The 15,595-nt window shown below is 45.3% G+C and overlaps 1 protein-coding gene across 14 annotated transcripts in view; it reads left to right on the top strand.

Moving 5' to 3' along the window:
- RIN2 (Ras and Rab interactor 2) overlaps positions 1-15,595 on the top strand; it is a 349,998-nt gene that overhangs the window by 86,879 nt on the left and 247,524 nt on the right. For all 14 annotated transcript variants that reach the window (XM_083832276.1, XM_083832271.1, XM_083832253.1 and 11 more), the window contains one exon: positions 2,157-2,294. In XM_083832276.1, coding sequence (XP_083688402.1) covers positions 2,190-2,294 — 105 coding nt within the window. In that variant the 5' untranslated portion in view covers positions 2,157-2,189. The remainder of the gene's footprint in view (positions 1-2,156; positions 2,295-15,595) is intronic.

The following is a 15,595-nucleotide window of genomic DNA, read 5'->3' as shown; positions in this document are numbered from 1 at the left end:
CTTCTGAAGTGGCTCAGAGGCATGCTCTGGCCCCATACCCTGTGATCTGAGTGGCTGAAGTGAGGCTGTGTTGGGAATAACTTTGCATTTGGGCTTAATAACTGTTCTGAGGGTAGATATGGCCATATTCTCGTAAAGACATTTTTTCAGTTGTTTTCTGCTCTGTGAGCAGAACCTGAAGGAAGCTGTACACTTCATGTTTATGAATGAATGCTTCATAATGCATTGAAAAGCTGCTGGCTGGCCCATGGGGAGCAGGTTCAGGAGCCTTTCCACTGACATGGAAATAAGACATTGCATTGGACAGAAGATATTGAAATGGGTCCCTGTTGACCAGTTTGGTCAAAATAGCTGTTCCAACCTTTATTACAAGGCATAATTTTAAACGGTGATTGCTCCTGCACCTCAGTACCCTCTCCCTTGCAGTCTCCCTCTCCTGTTCCCTGGCATGGTGCAAGTAGCTGAGCTGTGCCTCTGCAGGTACAAGAATCCACATGCTCTGTGCAGGCAGAGCTTTCCTAGCACCTGCTGAGCATGTTATTGATCACAGAGAAGCCTACCTGTCTTCTGTGTCAAAGCCTGCCTCTCTTAGGCCTCATTCAGCAGCCAGCTTGATCTCAATCCTAAACAGAAGTGGCTGAAGTGTTTTCTCACCATGTGCAAAATTCAGTAGACTTTTGCTGGTACTGTGGTACTGAAGAGCAGTGAGATGCCTACAGAGCTAATGAACTGTGTAGGTGTTCATGGATTTTTTTTTCTTTTTTTTCCAGGCAACAGTGGATGATACTTCAATTTTAAACTGATTTTGCACTTAAAACTCCTTGTGAGATTTTAGATGCACTTTTACTATGAACATTTTCAATAAGTGAAGTTGTGAAGGAATGGACCTGACTCCTTGTGGTTTTACTCAGATGGACAGCCGAGTTCCACCATGGCCGCTCTCTCACTCCCCCTTCTCAAAGGGGAAGGGGGAGAAAATACAACACAAAGGGCTCAAGGGTTGAGATAAGGATGGGGAGATCACTCAACAATTATTGTAATGGGCAAAACAGACTCAGAGTAGGGAGATCGTAAGATTTATTGCCTATTACTAACAAGCTAGAGAAGTGAGAAACAAAGGAAAGAAACCAAAGATGCCTTCCCCCCATCCACCCTCTTCCACCTCCTCCCCCCGAGTGGTGCAGGGGAACGGGGAATGGGGGTTATGGTCAGTCTATAGCACTTCGTCTCTGCTGCTCCTTCTCAGTCACTCTCTTTTCCTGCTCCAACGTGGGGTCCCTCCCACGGGATGCAGTCCTTCCCGAACTGATCCTGTGTGGGCTTCCCACAGGCAGCAGTTCTTCAGGAACTGCTCCAGATATGGGTCTGTACCACGGGGTCCATCCATCAGGAGCAAACTGCTCCAACCTGGGTCCCCCACAGGTGGCAGCTCCCCCAGACTGCTTGCTCCTGCGTGGTCTCCTCTCCACGGGCTATAGCTCCAGCCCAGAATCTGCTCTGGTGGGGCTCCTCCACAGGCTGCAGCCTCCTTCTGTGCAGGTCCACCTGCTCCGCTGTGGTTTCCTCCAAGGGCTGCAGCGTGGAACCCTGCTCCACTGTGGTACTCCATGGGATGCAGGGGAACAGGCTGCTTCACCATGGGCCTCACCACAGGCTGCAGGGGACTTCTGCTCCAGTGCTTGGAGCACCTCTCCCCCTCCTTCTTCACTGACCTTGGCACCTGCAAGGCTGTTTCTCACTCCTCTCCCTCTCCTAGCTGCTGTACCGCAGCAGTTTTTTCACTGTCTTAAATACGCTCTCACAGAGGCGCAAACAATATTGCTTATTGGCCTGCCTCTGGCCAGCGGCAGGGCCCTTATCTAATATGGGGCAGCTTCTGGATTCTTCTCGCAGAAGCCACCCCTATGGCCCCCTTACCAAAACCTTGCCACGTAAACACCCTACACTCCTCGTGTTTTTGGGACTAGCTGGAATGTAGAGCTAGCAGCAGCATACCTTTCCAGTGGGGTTTGAAATGCCTCTGTTTTTAATGCAAGGGGCACTGAGTCTGAAATGCAAATATTTTGGGTGCTCTAAACATCTGGGAACAGAATTACAAGTCACCTTTCCTGTGCAGTTTCATGTATCTGCTGGGTTTTTTTGTTTGTTTGTTTTAGGTTATGATGCTTTGAGCTATTCTGTGGAAATCAATGACAAATGGAGTGGGAGACAGCTACTGCAAGCAAATGAGGACAACACAACTGAGGTCCCAGAGGATGGGGGGCAGCTCTATGTCAGAAATTGCACTGAACCAGGTAGGAGTGAAAGTTGCTTCCAGCCCCTCGGTCTTACGGTTGGCTTTCTTACTTCCAGATGTCTGTACTAGTTTCACCTATACTGCCAAAAGCTTTTCCTTATTTTTAGGTCTATAAACATCCTTGTTGTTTTCCTTGTGCACCATATGGATCTTGTACCCCCCTCTGTGGGTGGGGATAAGAAGAGGGCCTGCTGTCAGCTAGAGTACAAGACAACATTTAACATATGCTGACAGTCAAATCTTGAGACTTGTGCAAAAAGCTCAGTGCTGAGATCTGAAGAGGAATGCCGTCTGTGTTTATTGCATAAACACTACATGCAGTTTTTGCGGTGGGATTTACATAATGAATATATGTGTTAGTAGGAGTATTATTTGTGATATTAGTATGTAGTCATATCTTTAGTACTTGTGGTTCCAGCAAGCAGTGGACCCAAAGAAATTTAGTTTGTAGATTAAAGTTTCATAGTTGAAATTCTGTGTTGATTAGCTGATGTGAAATAGAGCTTAGATCATAACATAGATTTTTCCTCAGAGAAGGACCTTACCGGGGTTGTCCTCATCTCTATGACTCCTGTTTTTATGAAACTCATAGGAACTTGATGGCATTGAAACTCTACTGCTCTGCTACGCTTGGTTGAAGTTGGTTGACTTATTCAGAAGCTTTCTGGGGAGGTGGCCACAAACATGTATTGTCTATATTCATGTGCTTCATGTGTCCCACTGCCGCAGGGGTCCAAATACAGCTAGAACCACAACTGTTTGGGTCAGTGGGATTATTGAGCTGTAGGAGATGAGATGATGTGTTCTTTCAGCTTGCATTTTCTGAGCTATTTGGACCCTTTTTCAATGTGTTTTAAGTATTCTTAGAGTCCCCTTCTATTTAGAGGCTATTTTCTTTTCCCTTGATTAAAAGAAGAAATCATTTAAAACCCTGTACAAAAAGAAATCTTTCTGTGGACATTAGGGAAAAGAACAAGATGGGGTATCTTTCTGATTTACATCCAACTGATTGTGTTGTTTTTATCTTTATGCAAATAGAAGTCATCGTAGTGTATCACTAGTAAAAAGGGGAAGCTTCATAAGCTGTTCAGTCTTTTTCCTTTTCACAGAGGAGCTTGGGCATCATTTCCCCAAAGTTCAGATAGGGGAGGTGGAAGGGTTTTCAGGGCTTATGTGGGTTATGTGCCCCAGGAAAAATTCTAATAAATACAGTTCTTGCTGCATTTCTCTGCATATAATTTTTTCTCTCCTGTAAGCCTTATTAACATTTCTGGAGAAATGGATGATCATATTTTTTTAGCAGAAACTAGTACAAAAATTCTTCTTGTTCCACTCTTCACTTATTTGCATATCTCCAGAGTAGTGCAGATTCTGTCTTACAGCCTCACATCAATGTGTATAATAATCCCCTCCCCAAGTATGTGTCTGCTGTCCCACCATCCTTAGCCATTTCTACTGTCTTTGCCAAATAAAATGGACTGTATGAAATGTGTGGGATTTTATTTGTTGTGTTTCTCCCCCCTTCCCAGAAGATAAAACAATAATTACTGAGTGCATTATATAGTGTTCAGGAGTGAGAAAGTAGAAACACTGATGTGAGTTACTGTTTTTTCTTTGAATTGTCATGGAATTGCTACAGAATACATTCTCTAATGGCAAACCCGTTAGAATTACTGTAGGAAAGAAAACAGAAGTAACAAAGTTTGGGGTCCACATGTTGTTTCAGTTTTCTTTTGGAACATTAGCTTTAATGATTTACTAATTTGCTATACCGGATGGCATTCAGAAGTGTTCAAGTTGTATTGCGTTGAATGTGGGCAGGATTCTACTGAAGTGTCTGTGAAGGGTATCTGTTGACTCCAGTGGACTTCAAGCCACACACAAAATGTTTCAGTTCTGTTTTTTCAGCTAATGAAGTAAGTGAAAGAAGAACTGGTAGAAGAAATGCTGTTAATAGCTTAGAAAAGTCTTCTTGTTCTGAATGTTTGTTGTGCTGTGTATGGTAACATAAAAAAGCAAAGTGTTCTTAGTTGTACTTTGCGAAGAATTTCAAAATTCTCCATTTTCCCTGCGACTCACAGTGATGCCAGACTTCTGAATCTTGCACAAAATGGGCCACTAGTCATGAGCCCATACAACGTCGTCCTGTTTCTCTCTTCCTGATGCAAAGGAGAGAAACAGCCATTCAGTAAATTGAAATGGGACCCGGTGATGGAAATAGGCTGCTGGGTTTGCTCTAGTCAAACGCAGCTTTATCTGTCATCTGAGCAGTTAACATGCACTGATACTTGAAGGTTTAGACCTAGAGCATGAGAAAGCAAGCAGAGATCCTGTCTGCCCTGCCCTTGTGTCATTGATTTTGGCTTAGTACTAGCAATAAGATGAGGTAAAACATTTCTGATGAAAATCGTATTCTTAAACTAACTGCATCACTAGCTGACAGATTTATTTTCTTGTTTTATTTTACTCGTTGATTATTTGTAGTTGTCTAAATGGAAGAAAGAGAATAAAGGAGGGTTTTGTTTGTTGAGTACTTCTTGTTAGCTGGTGTTTGTTGACACCTTTAGCTGTCCCAGTGAGCTATGTGGTTGGAGCTGGTATTAAAAGTTTACTGATTCAATAGAATCAAAGGTTTCTTTTTAAACACTCCTTGCTGATTTGATCTCCTTGGTTCCCAATATTGTTGTTTGGCCCATATAACTCCTTCCATGTACACATGGGCTCAGCTGGGGCAGGAGAGCCGCTTATTTCCAGAGCTGATTCCTGGGCGAAAGCCCTCCTTTCCTTTCCCTTCACACCCTCACTTCTCCAGATTTTTTTTACAGGGGGTAGAAAAGCATTTTTTGGCTAGTTTGCTGGCTTCTGTTTTACAAAGAGAAGACTTCATCTGTTTCCAACAGTTTTCATGTGTAAAAGTATAGTTAGGAGTAGGAGTGGTTCAAATCAGTGTACAATTTTGATACTAGTACTTGTTGTTAACCAAAGCTGATCGAAGGCTTGATTCAATACTCTTTGAGGGCATTAAAGACCTTCCTTCACTGGCTCAGTGTTAGTGTTAGATGTTGGTGATAGATCAGGCCCTGAAGCCCAGGGTCTAGCTCTGAAGTGAAAATAGAGACCTTGTCGTGTTAAGGGGCGTAGATGATTAACTGTTATGGGTCTGGTCAGATTCCGGGTACTGAACTATAACGGTCACGGATTCTCCAACAACGTAACGCTCTAGTTGCATTCAGTGAGAACTGTCATGGCTAGGAACAAAGCAATTAAGTGCAATTTATTACAGCAACAGGTACACAGGTTCTTTAGATTGCTGGTGATAAATTCACTGTCTGCAAAAGCAAGCTAGCATGCATGAAATACACAGGTACTCATCCTGACTATTAATGCATTAAATGGCACAAAGACTCTAGAGATTTCTAGGTTTCCACAGAGACACCTAGTATAACCAAGTGTTCAAATCTCACCCAAAGGCATCCCAGTGGGGGCGGAAGAGAGGCTCAGCCTATCGACTGATGCCAGGAGTCAGGATGGTATCTTCTCTGACATCCCCTCTCTCTTGAGCCAATTTATATTACTTTCTATCTTTTAGGTGGAGCTTGAGTGACTCCAGTCAAGCATATCTTGGTTATCACAGAATGATTGGTAAAAAGTTTTCTCGTTTTTGTTTAAAGGTATAGGCTCCGAGAAATTCAGAGCACGTGCTCAGTGAGGGTTGGTCTCACCTTAGAGGTGGGTAGCTTTTGGGATGGAGGTGTGTTTTGGTATTATAATATTGTAATGGGCAAAAGTTCACTAGAGTACAGTGTTTTGTCAAAAACATGACAGGTCGTTGGCTTAGGGTAGCAAATGTGCAGCCTATCAGTCTCGGTGTGCACAAGAACGATCGAGTCCCCCTCTTGTCACAGAGCCTATCCATGGCTGGAAGCCTAGGGAACGCTCAAGTAATGCAGCTACGCCTCAGTTCACCCTGAAAGCCTCTTCAATGCTGTGACATTTAACATTTGACTATTAGTTTAATTTTCCTAGTCACTTTAGGCAATTATTCAACAGACCTGAATTAGCATAGAGATGAGCATAACAATTCACCAAACTTGTTTTTCTTTGCCTTTTCTTAGGGATTGCCTTTACAGTGCTGCTTAAGGAAATTGAGGCAATTGCTAAAATTGTGGTATTGCTGAGAATAATACAACGTGGGATGCATAACCTGGGTGTCTTTTGTTATTTGTGAATTGGCATAGCTTAATCCTCCTTAGCATCCCCACAGGAGTTTCACTTACGTCCATTTGGTCTTCAGGTGCTGCTTCTTCCCTTTGGTGGGGGTTTGAAGGAAAAAGCCGTGTAAAAAGACTTCTTTTTTTTTTCCTCCTGTATGTTTTCAAAATTGAGGTCTATGAAAACGTACAGCTAGGCAAAAAGGAGGGTTTAAAAAAGGCAGTTTTGCATCATGTTGGGGTGTGTGGAGCCGAGGATAAAATGCCTTATTTTGAAGTGTACTGTGCTTTATATATTGCATTGCTTGGGTACTGTAGTTTGGTGGCAGTAAACACAATGCTAAAAGAAACATCTTTCTTTTTTTTTTTTCTTTAACTGCGTATATATTTTCAGGCTCACTTAAAACCCTAGCATGACTTTTGCCAGCTGCTATTTTTATTTTCTAGTAGTTTATTGAATGGACTATCTACTAGCATTTTATCATGAGAACTGCTCCAAATAGTGGTTTGAGTTTTTTTTTTTCTGACTTTTCACTTGAAACATATGTTGTAGAAATATTAAGGGGCCGAAATGGACATAATCCAGCCTAAAGACTGTATTTTGTAATTTTTGGTCCTCCTCTTGTAATTTTTCACTCTGTGAAGCTGTTACAATTGGCGTGATAGCATGGTTGTTTCAAGCAGTTACATTTAAAATGCACCACTTGTTCTGTGCTACATAGCCTTGATTCACAGAACCCCTGGAGTTTTTGGGCCCAGCAATATGGCACTTGGAAATAAATGTCAATTAAGAGACCACTATGTTTCCTTTTGAAAAATCTGTTGGAGGTAGCTGAGTGGTGATGGCACAGCAGCCTTCCTGCTAGCTCCCGTGCTCAGTCAGTGCATACGGAACGGGTAGGAGGCTGCATGCACGGCTCGCTGAGGGCCTGTCTCTGAGGGCTGGTGCTCCGCTATGGGTGGTGTGGGTGGCAGGGCACGCATCCCCTAATCCAGGGTGAGATCCTACCCTCAAAAGATGACCCCCTATTTTGCAAGTCTACTATGCTACTTGTTGCTGTGGGATCTAAGGATCTTCAATCATGCTTGTAAATGTCAATTTCAGCCTTACTGCTGTGAGCCCTGCTAAAAGAAAAAAGAAATGTTCAATATTTGCTCCGCCCTGATTCTTCTGTAGCATTTGATTGTGTTAAGTGCTTCTGGAGGCAGAACAGGAAAAAAAATACACACACACACACATATATATATAGATTTTTTTAGTAAAGAGTCTCTGTAGTCTTGTCTTCTGCTTCCTTATTTTCCAATCCTGTAGTCATACCTGCTCAGTCCTTCCCTCTTGGCTCCCTGGTGGCTGTTCATGGGTGTATCTGACAGCTACCGTGCAGCAAATGTTCTGGCCTCTCATGCCATCTTGTCCTTGCAGTATCTGTGTGAAGGTGTATGGAACTACAGATGGAGAAAAGAGTGGATAAGTTTTATTCTTAAAAAAATGGTGATATTGTTTAAACACTTGTGATTTGGGGTTAGGCTTGGCAAAAGTTTCTTAATAAAAAATTATGAGGAAAGAGTCAGAAATATTCATGTTACTACAGGCAAAGTATCACTTAACCATGTAGTCCTGTATAAAAGTGTGACTGACCCACTGGAAGCCAAAAAAAAAAAAAGCTTCAGCTGATTTAATCTTGAGCTTTGGGTCAGGTCCACGTGCTACCAAATTTGGAGCTTGGCTTGTACTTGAGAAATTCAGAGGAAGTTGCTGTAAGTCAAGACTTAATTTTTAAGTCTTAACAGGAGAGCTGTGCTAAGGCCTTGTTCCTGTAGGGTGGGGAGAAGCTCACAGACTGTACTGGGATGGGGTGTGATGTGTCTAGAAACTTGCATTGGAAGCTGCTTGATCCCTTTCAGGGGGATCCTACAATGTCCCTCTGGACAACCAGAAAAATGTGATAGGCTCCCAGAGGCGATCTGCCCTCTGAGAATAGGAGAGAAGTCTCTGAGGGAGTCGAGCTGTATTGCAGTACGGGAAAGTGACCACAGTCTGGTCACTTGCTTATGTTGGCCATTTACTGCATTTGGCCTATTGCAGAGACCTCCCGTAGATGATGACAGCACAAGAAACGAAGTGGAGGAGGGTCAGATGGGTGTTAGCTGAAGTCACTAACAGGTCTGCAGCACTGCAAAGCTTGCATAGCACTGAGAACGTGGTCAAAGGGACAGAGGGGACGGGTCCCCTTATGCAGCAGGAGCACCTGGCAGCCGCAGGGCTGAGGCAAAGATTGGTCTGCCTGCCTACCTGCTGGAGAGCTGCGGGGAGCAGGCAGAGCCTGCCAGCTGAGGAGTAACTGTTCGCGGCAAGCCGAGGTCCTGGTGCCACCGCCAGTTAGCTCTTCACTGGGCTGACATATGTTTCTGCTGACAAGCTGTCATCATGTTCCTCCCCCAGTGTTACCGCTTGCCACGTGCTTAGTCGCTGCTCCTGTGCTGAAAAGGCTGCAAATAAAATAACAGTCCTACTTAAGTGTGCCATTTAAAAGTCATTATCAGTAATAGCAGGAAATATGTGATTCCTACAGAAACTATAAGAGCTTGGTAGATTCATTTATACCCTCAGGCACAAAAGCGTTTAAATAGCCAAGTAAGTTTTTATGCAACTATTTCTTTTGTTTCCTTTGCTTATTTCAACAGCAACTTTTCCTTTTATCCATATTTCTCCAGTGAGTCATGGATTATGATAATGTAACTTGTAGTGCTTGGCTATGAAGTGAGTAACTCTTCCATATTGCTTGCTTATGCTTGTTACTGTTTATTTAGAAAGCACTTTTTGGTTTGAACTGCAAACCTTAACCCGCAAGTATGCGGTGTGGTGTTTTGTTTGTTTTTAAGCCAAAACAAAACTTGAACCACCTTGTGTAAATTTGTTTTCTGAATTCGTAGAATCATAGAATGGCCTGTGTTGAAAAGGACCTTAAAGATTGTCTAGTTTCAACATCCCTGCTCTGGGCAGGGTTGCCAGTCACTAGAGCAGGCTGCCCAGAGCTGCATCCAGCCTGGCCTTGAATGCCTTCAGGGATGGGGCATCCACAGCCTCTTTGGGCAGCCTGTTCCAGTGCCTCACCTCCCTCCGAGTGAAAAACTTTCTCCTAATTTCTAACCTAAATCTCCCCTGTCTTAGGACAAGGGGAAATGGTTTTAAACTATCACTGTCAACACACACAAACAGGCATTCCCCCTCCTGTTTATACGCTCCCTTCAAGTACTGGAAGGCCGCAATGGAGTCTCGGAGCCTTCTCTTCTCCAAGCTATCAACCCCAGTTTCCTCTACCTTTCTTCATAGGAGAGGTGCTCCAGCCCTCTGATCATCTTAGTGGCCCTCCTCTGGCCTGTTCCAAGAGCTCCACGTCCTTCTTGTGGTGTGGGCTCCAGGCCGGCACGCAGCACTCTGGGTGGGGTCTCACAAGAGCAGAGTAGAGGGGGACAATCACCTCCCTCTCCCTGCTGGCCGCCCCTTTTTTAATGCAGCCCAGGACACAGTTAGCCTTCTGGGCTGCAAGTGTGCACTGCTGGCTCATGTCCAGCTTCTTGTCCATCAGGACCCCCAAGTCCTTCTCCACAGGGCTGCTCTCAAGTTCTTCTTTGCCCAGTCTATATACATACCTGGGACTGCCCCAGCCCAAGCGCAACACCTTGCATTTAGCCTTGTTGAACCTCATTTGATTCTCATGGGCCCACTTCTCCAGCCTGTCCAGTTCCCTCTGGATGGCATCCCTTCCCTCTATTGTATCGACTGCACCACTCAGGTTGGTGTCACCTGCAAACTTGCTGCAGGTGCACTTGTTCCATCATCTATGTCATTGATAAAGATGTTGAAGAGCACCAGTCCTGAGACTGACCCCTGAGAGACACTACTTGTGACCAGCCTCCACCCAGACAGAACTGTTGACCACAACCCTTTGGCTGCGACCAGCCAACCAATTCTTTATCCACCTAACAGTCCATCCTTCAAATCCATACCTCTCCAATTTAGAGAGAAGAATGTGGTGAGGGACCATATCAAAGGCTTTGCTCAAGTCCAGGTAGGTAATATCCATTGCCCTTCCTTTGTCCACTGATGCCATCACTCCATCATAGAAGGCCACCAGATTGGTTAGGCAAGATCTGCCTTTGGTGTGCTGGCTGTCTCGGATCACCTCTTTATCTCTTGCATGCCTTAACATGTCTTCCAGGAGGATCTGCTCCATGATCTTCCCAGGCATAGAGGTGAGGCTCACCGGCCTGTAGTTCCCCAGGTCTTCCTTTCTCCCTTTCTTAAAAATGGGAGTAATGTTTCCCTTTTTCCAGTCACTGGGGACTTCACCTGACAGCCATGATTTTTTAAATATGGTGGAGAGCGGCTCGGCAACCACATCAGCCATCTCTTTCAGCACCCTAGGATGTATATCATCTGGCCCCATGGACTTACACACATCCAATCCTTAGGCGGACCTGGACTTGTTCCACTGTCACAGTGGGATGGAATCTGCTCCTCTCACCCTCTCCTCGAGGTTCAGGATCCTGACAGACTTAGGAAACTTGACCACCAGTGAAGACTGAGGCAAAGCACTTATTGAGTACCTCAGCTTTTTCCGTGTCTGAGGAAGCCAGTTCTCCCTTCTTGTTTATCAGAGGGGGAACACTCTCCTTGGCCTGTCTCCTCCTGCCTATGTATCTGTAGAACCCCTTCTTGGTATTCTTCACATCCCTTGCTAAGTTCAGCTCCATCTGCGCCTTGGCTTTCCTCATCCCGTCTCTACACATCCAGATGACACCCCACTATTCCTCCCAGCCTACACTTCCTGTACATTTCCCTCTTTCCCCTCAGTTTAAGCTGCAGGTCCTTGCTCAGCCATACCGGTTGCCCGCCTCCTCTGCTTGATTTCTTCTGCTGGCGGATGGAGAGCTCTTGTGCTCTCAGAAGGGTGTCCATAAAGAGCTGCCAGCTCTGTTCTCTTCCTGTGCCCTCAAGGACAGTTTCCCAGGGGATCCCAGCCAGTAATTCCTTGAGCAGCCGGAAGCTTGCTCTCCTGAAGTTCAGGGTGCTGACTCTGCTTTTTGCCAGACCCGTATTCCTCAAGATCACAAACTCCACCAGGGCATGGTCGCTACAGCCCAGGCAGCCTCCAATCTTAACCTCTCTAACGCTCTCTTCCACATCGGTGAGCACCAGGTCTAGTAAGGTTTCATCTTGGGTCGGCCCGTCTATTACCTGGACCAGGAAGTTATCCTCAACAGACTCCCAGAATCTCCTGGGAGATTGCCTGGAACCCGCCATGCCTCTACCCCAGCAGGTATCCAGGTGGTTGAAATCCCCCATCAGGACAAGAGCTTGTGAGCGTGACAGTTCTTGCAGCTGAAGCAAGAAGGCCTTGTCAAGAACTCCCGCTGATCAGGTGGCTTGTAGCAGACCCCAACCACTAGGTGTCCTTTACCGGACCGATCCCTGATTTTCACCCACAAGCTCTCAGCCTGGTCATGGCTGTTTCTCAGGCACAGCTCTTCACAATCTATCCACTTCCGAACATAGAGGGCAACTCCTCCTCCCCTCCTTCCTTGCCTATCCCTTCTGAACAGTTTGTAGCCATCAACGACCACACTCCAGTCATGGGAATCATCCCACCAGGTTTCCGTGATGGCAACTACATCATAGTTCCCTACTAGCATGGTGGCCTCCAGTTCCTCCTGTTTGTTACCCATACTGCATGCATGAGTGTAAATGTACCTCAGCTGGGCCACGTTTTGGGCGGGAGAAGCCCTGATACCCTCTTGACCGTAGTCAGGTGTTTCCATAGTTACCAACCTCTCACCAACCCTTGTGTCCTTCCTGCAAAATGTTATGTCATCCTCATCCTTCACCAACCTTCACCAAGACACAAGACTGTGAGGTCTTGCTAGCACATTCCTCACCCACAAGAACTGGCATGTTACATTCAGGCTCCTTTATAGTGTCCCCGGTTCCACCCCCATTCATACCTACTTTAAAGCTCTGTCAATGAACCCTGTCAACTCCCATCCTAAAACCCTTTTCTGCCAGAGGAAAAAGCTATTCCTGTCTGTTGTCAGCAGGCCTGGTCTCATGTAAATCGACCCAAGGTCAAAAAAAAAAAACAAAACCCTGCCGGTGACACCAGGCTTGGAGCCAATTAACCCGCTGGCTCATCATGTCCAGTCCCTCATTATTTCCTATAACTGGAGGGATAGAGGAGAACACGACTTGTGCTCCCAAGCCCTTGACCAGTTTCCCCAAGGCTCTGAAGTCCTTTTCCTTTAATTCTCTGAATTCTTTTCATTTAAAGATTTGCTCATCTTTATTTTTCAAATGAGGCAGTGAGATTATCCAGCATGGGTCTTCTTGGTGAATAGAGTTTGGTAACCAAGCTCTCCTTGATACATGGTGTGGCTTGAAGACAGGAGGAGGAAAAAATGTGGTCCGTTGTTATACCACTTTCTCTTGCCGTGGGAGAGGAGTTTTGCAATTGTACTTGGGTTCCTGCGCAGGCATTCTGTACTTAGTAAGTGTTCTCCTGGCTGATATGTCATCTCTGAAATGTTGTTTCCTCTGTATGAAAACAGAACAGCACAGTCCTCTTCCCTTGAACATACCTTTGGGTATGGATGTGCTGAAGCACAGCCCAAGTGGACAGTTTACAGCCAAAACTGTCTCTATGCTGAAAAGGAAATGATTTCACAGAATCATTTAGGTTGGAAGAGACCTCCAAGATCATCTAGTCCAACCTATGACCTAACACTAACAAGTCCTCCACTAAATCATATCACTAAGCTCTACATTTAAATGTCTTCTGAATACCTCCAGGGATGGTGACTCAACCACTTCCCTGGGCAGCCCATTCCAATGCCTAACAACCCTTTCAGTAAAGTTTTTCCTAATATCCAACCTATACATCCCCTGGCACAACTTTAGCCCATTTCCCCTTGTCCTATCACTGGGCACGCGGGAGAATAGACCAACCCCCACCTCGCTGCAGCCTCCTTTAAGGTACCTGTAGAGAGCGATGAGGTCTCCCCTGAGCCTCCTCTTCTCCAGGCTAAACAACCCCAGCTCCCTCAGCCGCTCCTCGTAAGACTTGTTCTCCAGACCCCTCACCAGCTTCGTTGCCCTTCTCTGGACTCTCTCAAGCACCTCCGTGTCCTTCTTGTAGCGAGGGGCCCAAAACTGAACACAGTACTCGAGGTGCGGCCTCACCAGAGCCGAGTACAGGGGGACAATCACCTCCCTAGACCTGCTGGCCACACTGCTTCTTATACAAGCCAGGATGCTGTTGTGCTTCCTGGCCACCCGAGCACACTGCTGGCTCATATTCAGCCAACTATCAACCAGTACTCCCAGGTCCTTCTCGGCCAGGCAGATTTACAGCCACTCATCTCCCACCCTGTAGCACTGCTTGGGGTTGTTGCGCCCCAGGTGCAGGACCTGGCACTTGGCCTTGTTGAACAACATTTCTTCATCATCATGCGCAAAGATTTACGTGTTGTCACCTTTAGGTGCTCAGAGATGTCTGGACATTGTTCTGGGCACAATCACAGGACAACACACACAGCAGACGAGACGTGTGGTGGTTTTTCATTTTTACCTATAAACACATTGCCCATGCTGGAAAAGGAACTATAGAGGAAAAGTCCCTGCCCTGAAGACATTTAGTGTTAGAATAAGGACAGGAATGCTAGAAAAGCTGGTATGTTTGTTCAGCTGTAAGACTTACTGCAACAGGATGATATGTATGGCTTTTGATGCTCTCTGTTTTCCTTTGGGTTATATCCTCTGTTGGTGGACTGTCTGCATCGTACGGATAAAACGGCACAGGAGATCATGGCAGTGGCAGAAGTGCCTATTAAATTCCAGAACTTCAGTACAGTCTAAGGTGGGCTTGTATGCTAGAAAAAAAGTTGTATTGAATGAAATATTCAAACGTTGGAGTATTTTAATGAATGGAGTTTTCCTGAGATGCCGGCTCATTTTCGTGCTTACAGATGTACAGCACTGTCCATCACTACTTGGGGTTATTTGAATCTGAGCGGTAGAGTATGAGCTGTGGGATTGACATGCCTTTGCATCAGGGCTGGAGAGGTCATAGAAATTGAGTGTTGGAAGATCATGCTGGGTTTCCACCTTTACCAGAACCAGAAAACCCTTTTAGTGGAGCCTTGATACTTGGGTGTAGAGGTTGACAATGGCTCCTGTATCTATGTAGGTGACACAGATTCCTTGTCTCTTGGTATGCATATGTGGAGATACACTGCCAGGCTTGGGCTCCATCCCATCTAAGCATCCTTGGCATTTTACAAAAGCAGAAGTCAAGGTGTGGTATCTTTACAAGCCTGTGGTCTGATTTAGCAGGGTGGGCTGGTGGATGGGAATAGAGAAGACACAGAAAATGAGATTCCTCACTGACTTTTCATGTCTTCCCACCCCTGTCAAGGCCAGCAGGAAGGCTGTTCAGCAGAGCTAGCTGGTGCTCCCTTCCTGGTGCTGTTTTCTCCAGCATTCATCATTGTTTTTACCAGGAACTCCTTCAATTATTGAGGGTTGACTTCATGGACTTGGCAGACGTTTTCTGACCTATCTATAGAGTCTGGCAGAAGTCGTATCTTCTGTAGCTGGGATGAACTCTGGGTTTTTAGTTCCACAGTGTATGTAACACTGTTGCAATTTGTCTTTTCCAGTCAGCTTTTAATATACCTATGAGTGTGACTGATGTGCAGCCACACAAAAAAAATATTTTTTTAGTATTCAAAAAAAATCTACCCTTAATTCCCACATTTTTGATCAAATACTCTCATTTCTAGTGGCATTTTTACCTTCTTTTATAACTTTCATTACATTACTCTTGCTATTGTGTAATTATATTTCAAAAGAAATTTTGAATTTTTTATCTGCTTTTGGCAGGTTCAGTATGTATGTGCTATATAACCCAAGTGCAGCACCAGGAATGCTGAGCAATAGCGGAGGTACTGGAGGCACCTGCTGACAGAGCAAGCAAGACAGCACTTGGCTCATCGCTGCTGAGTTCAGGAAGGCCACCTTCAGAATCATATA

The sequence above is a fragment of the Anser anser genome (genome assembly GCF_964211835.1).
Source record: "Anser anser genome assembly, chromosome: 3".
NCBI classification, from domain to species: domain Eukaryota; kingdom Metazoa; phylum Chordata; class Aves; order Anseriformes; family Anatidae; genus Anser; species Anser anser.
The sequence above is the reverse complement of the archived record's forward strand: the minus strand, read 5'-3'. Positions and strand labels throughout refer to the sequence as shown.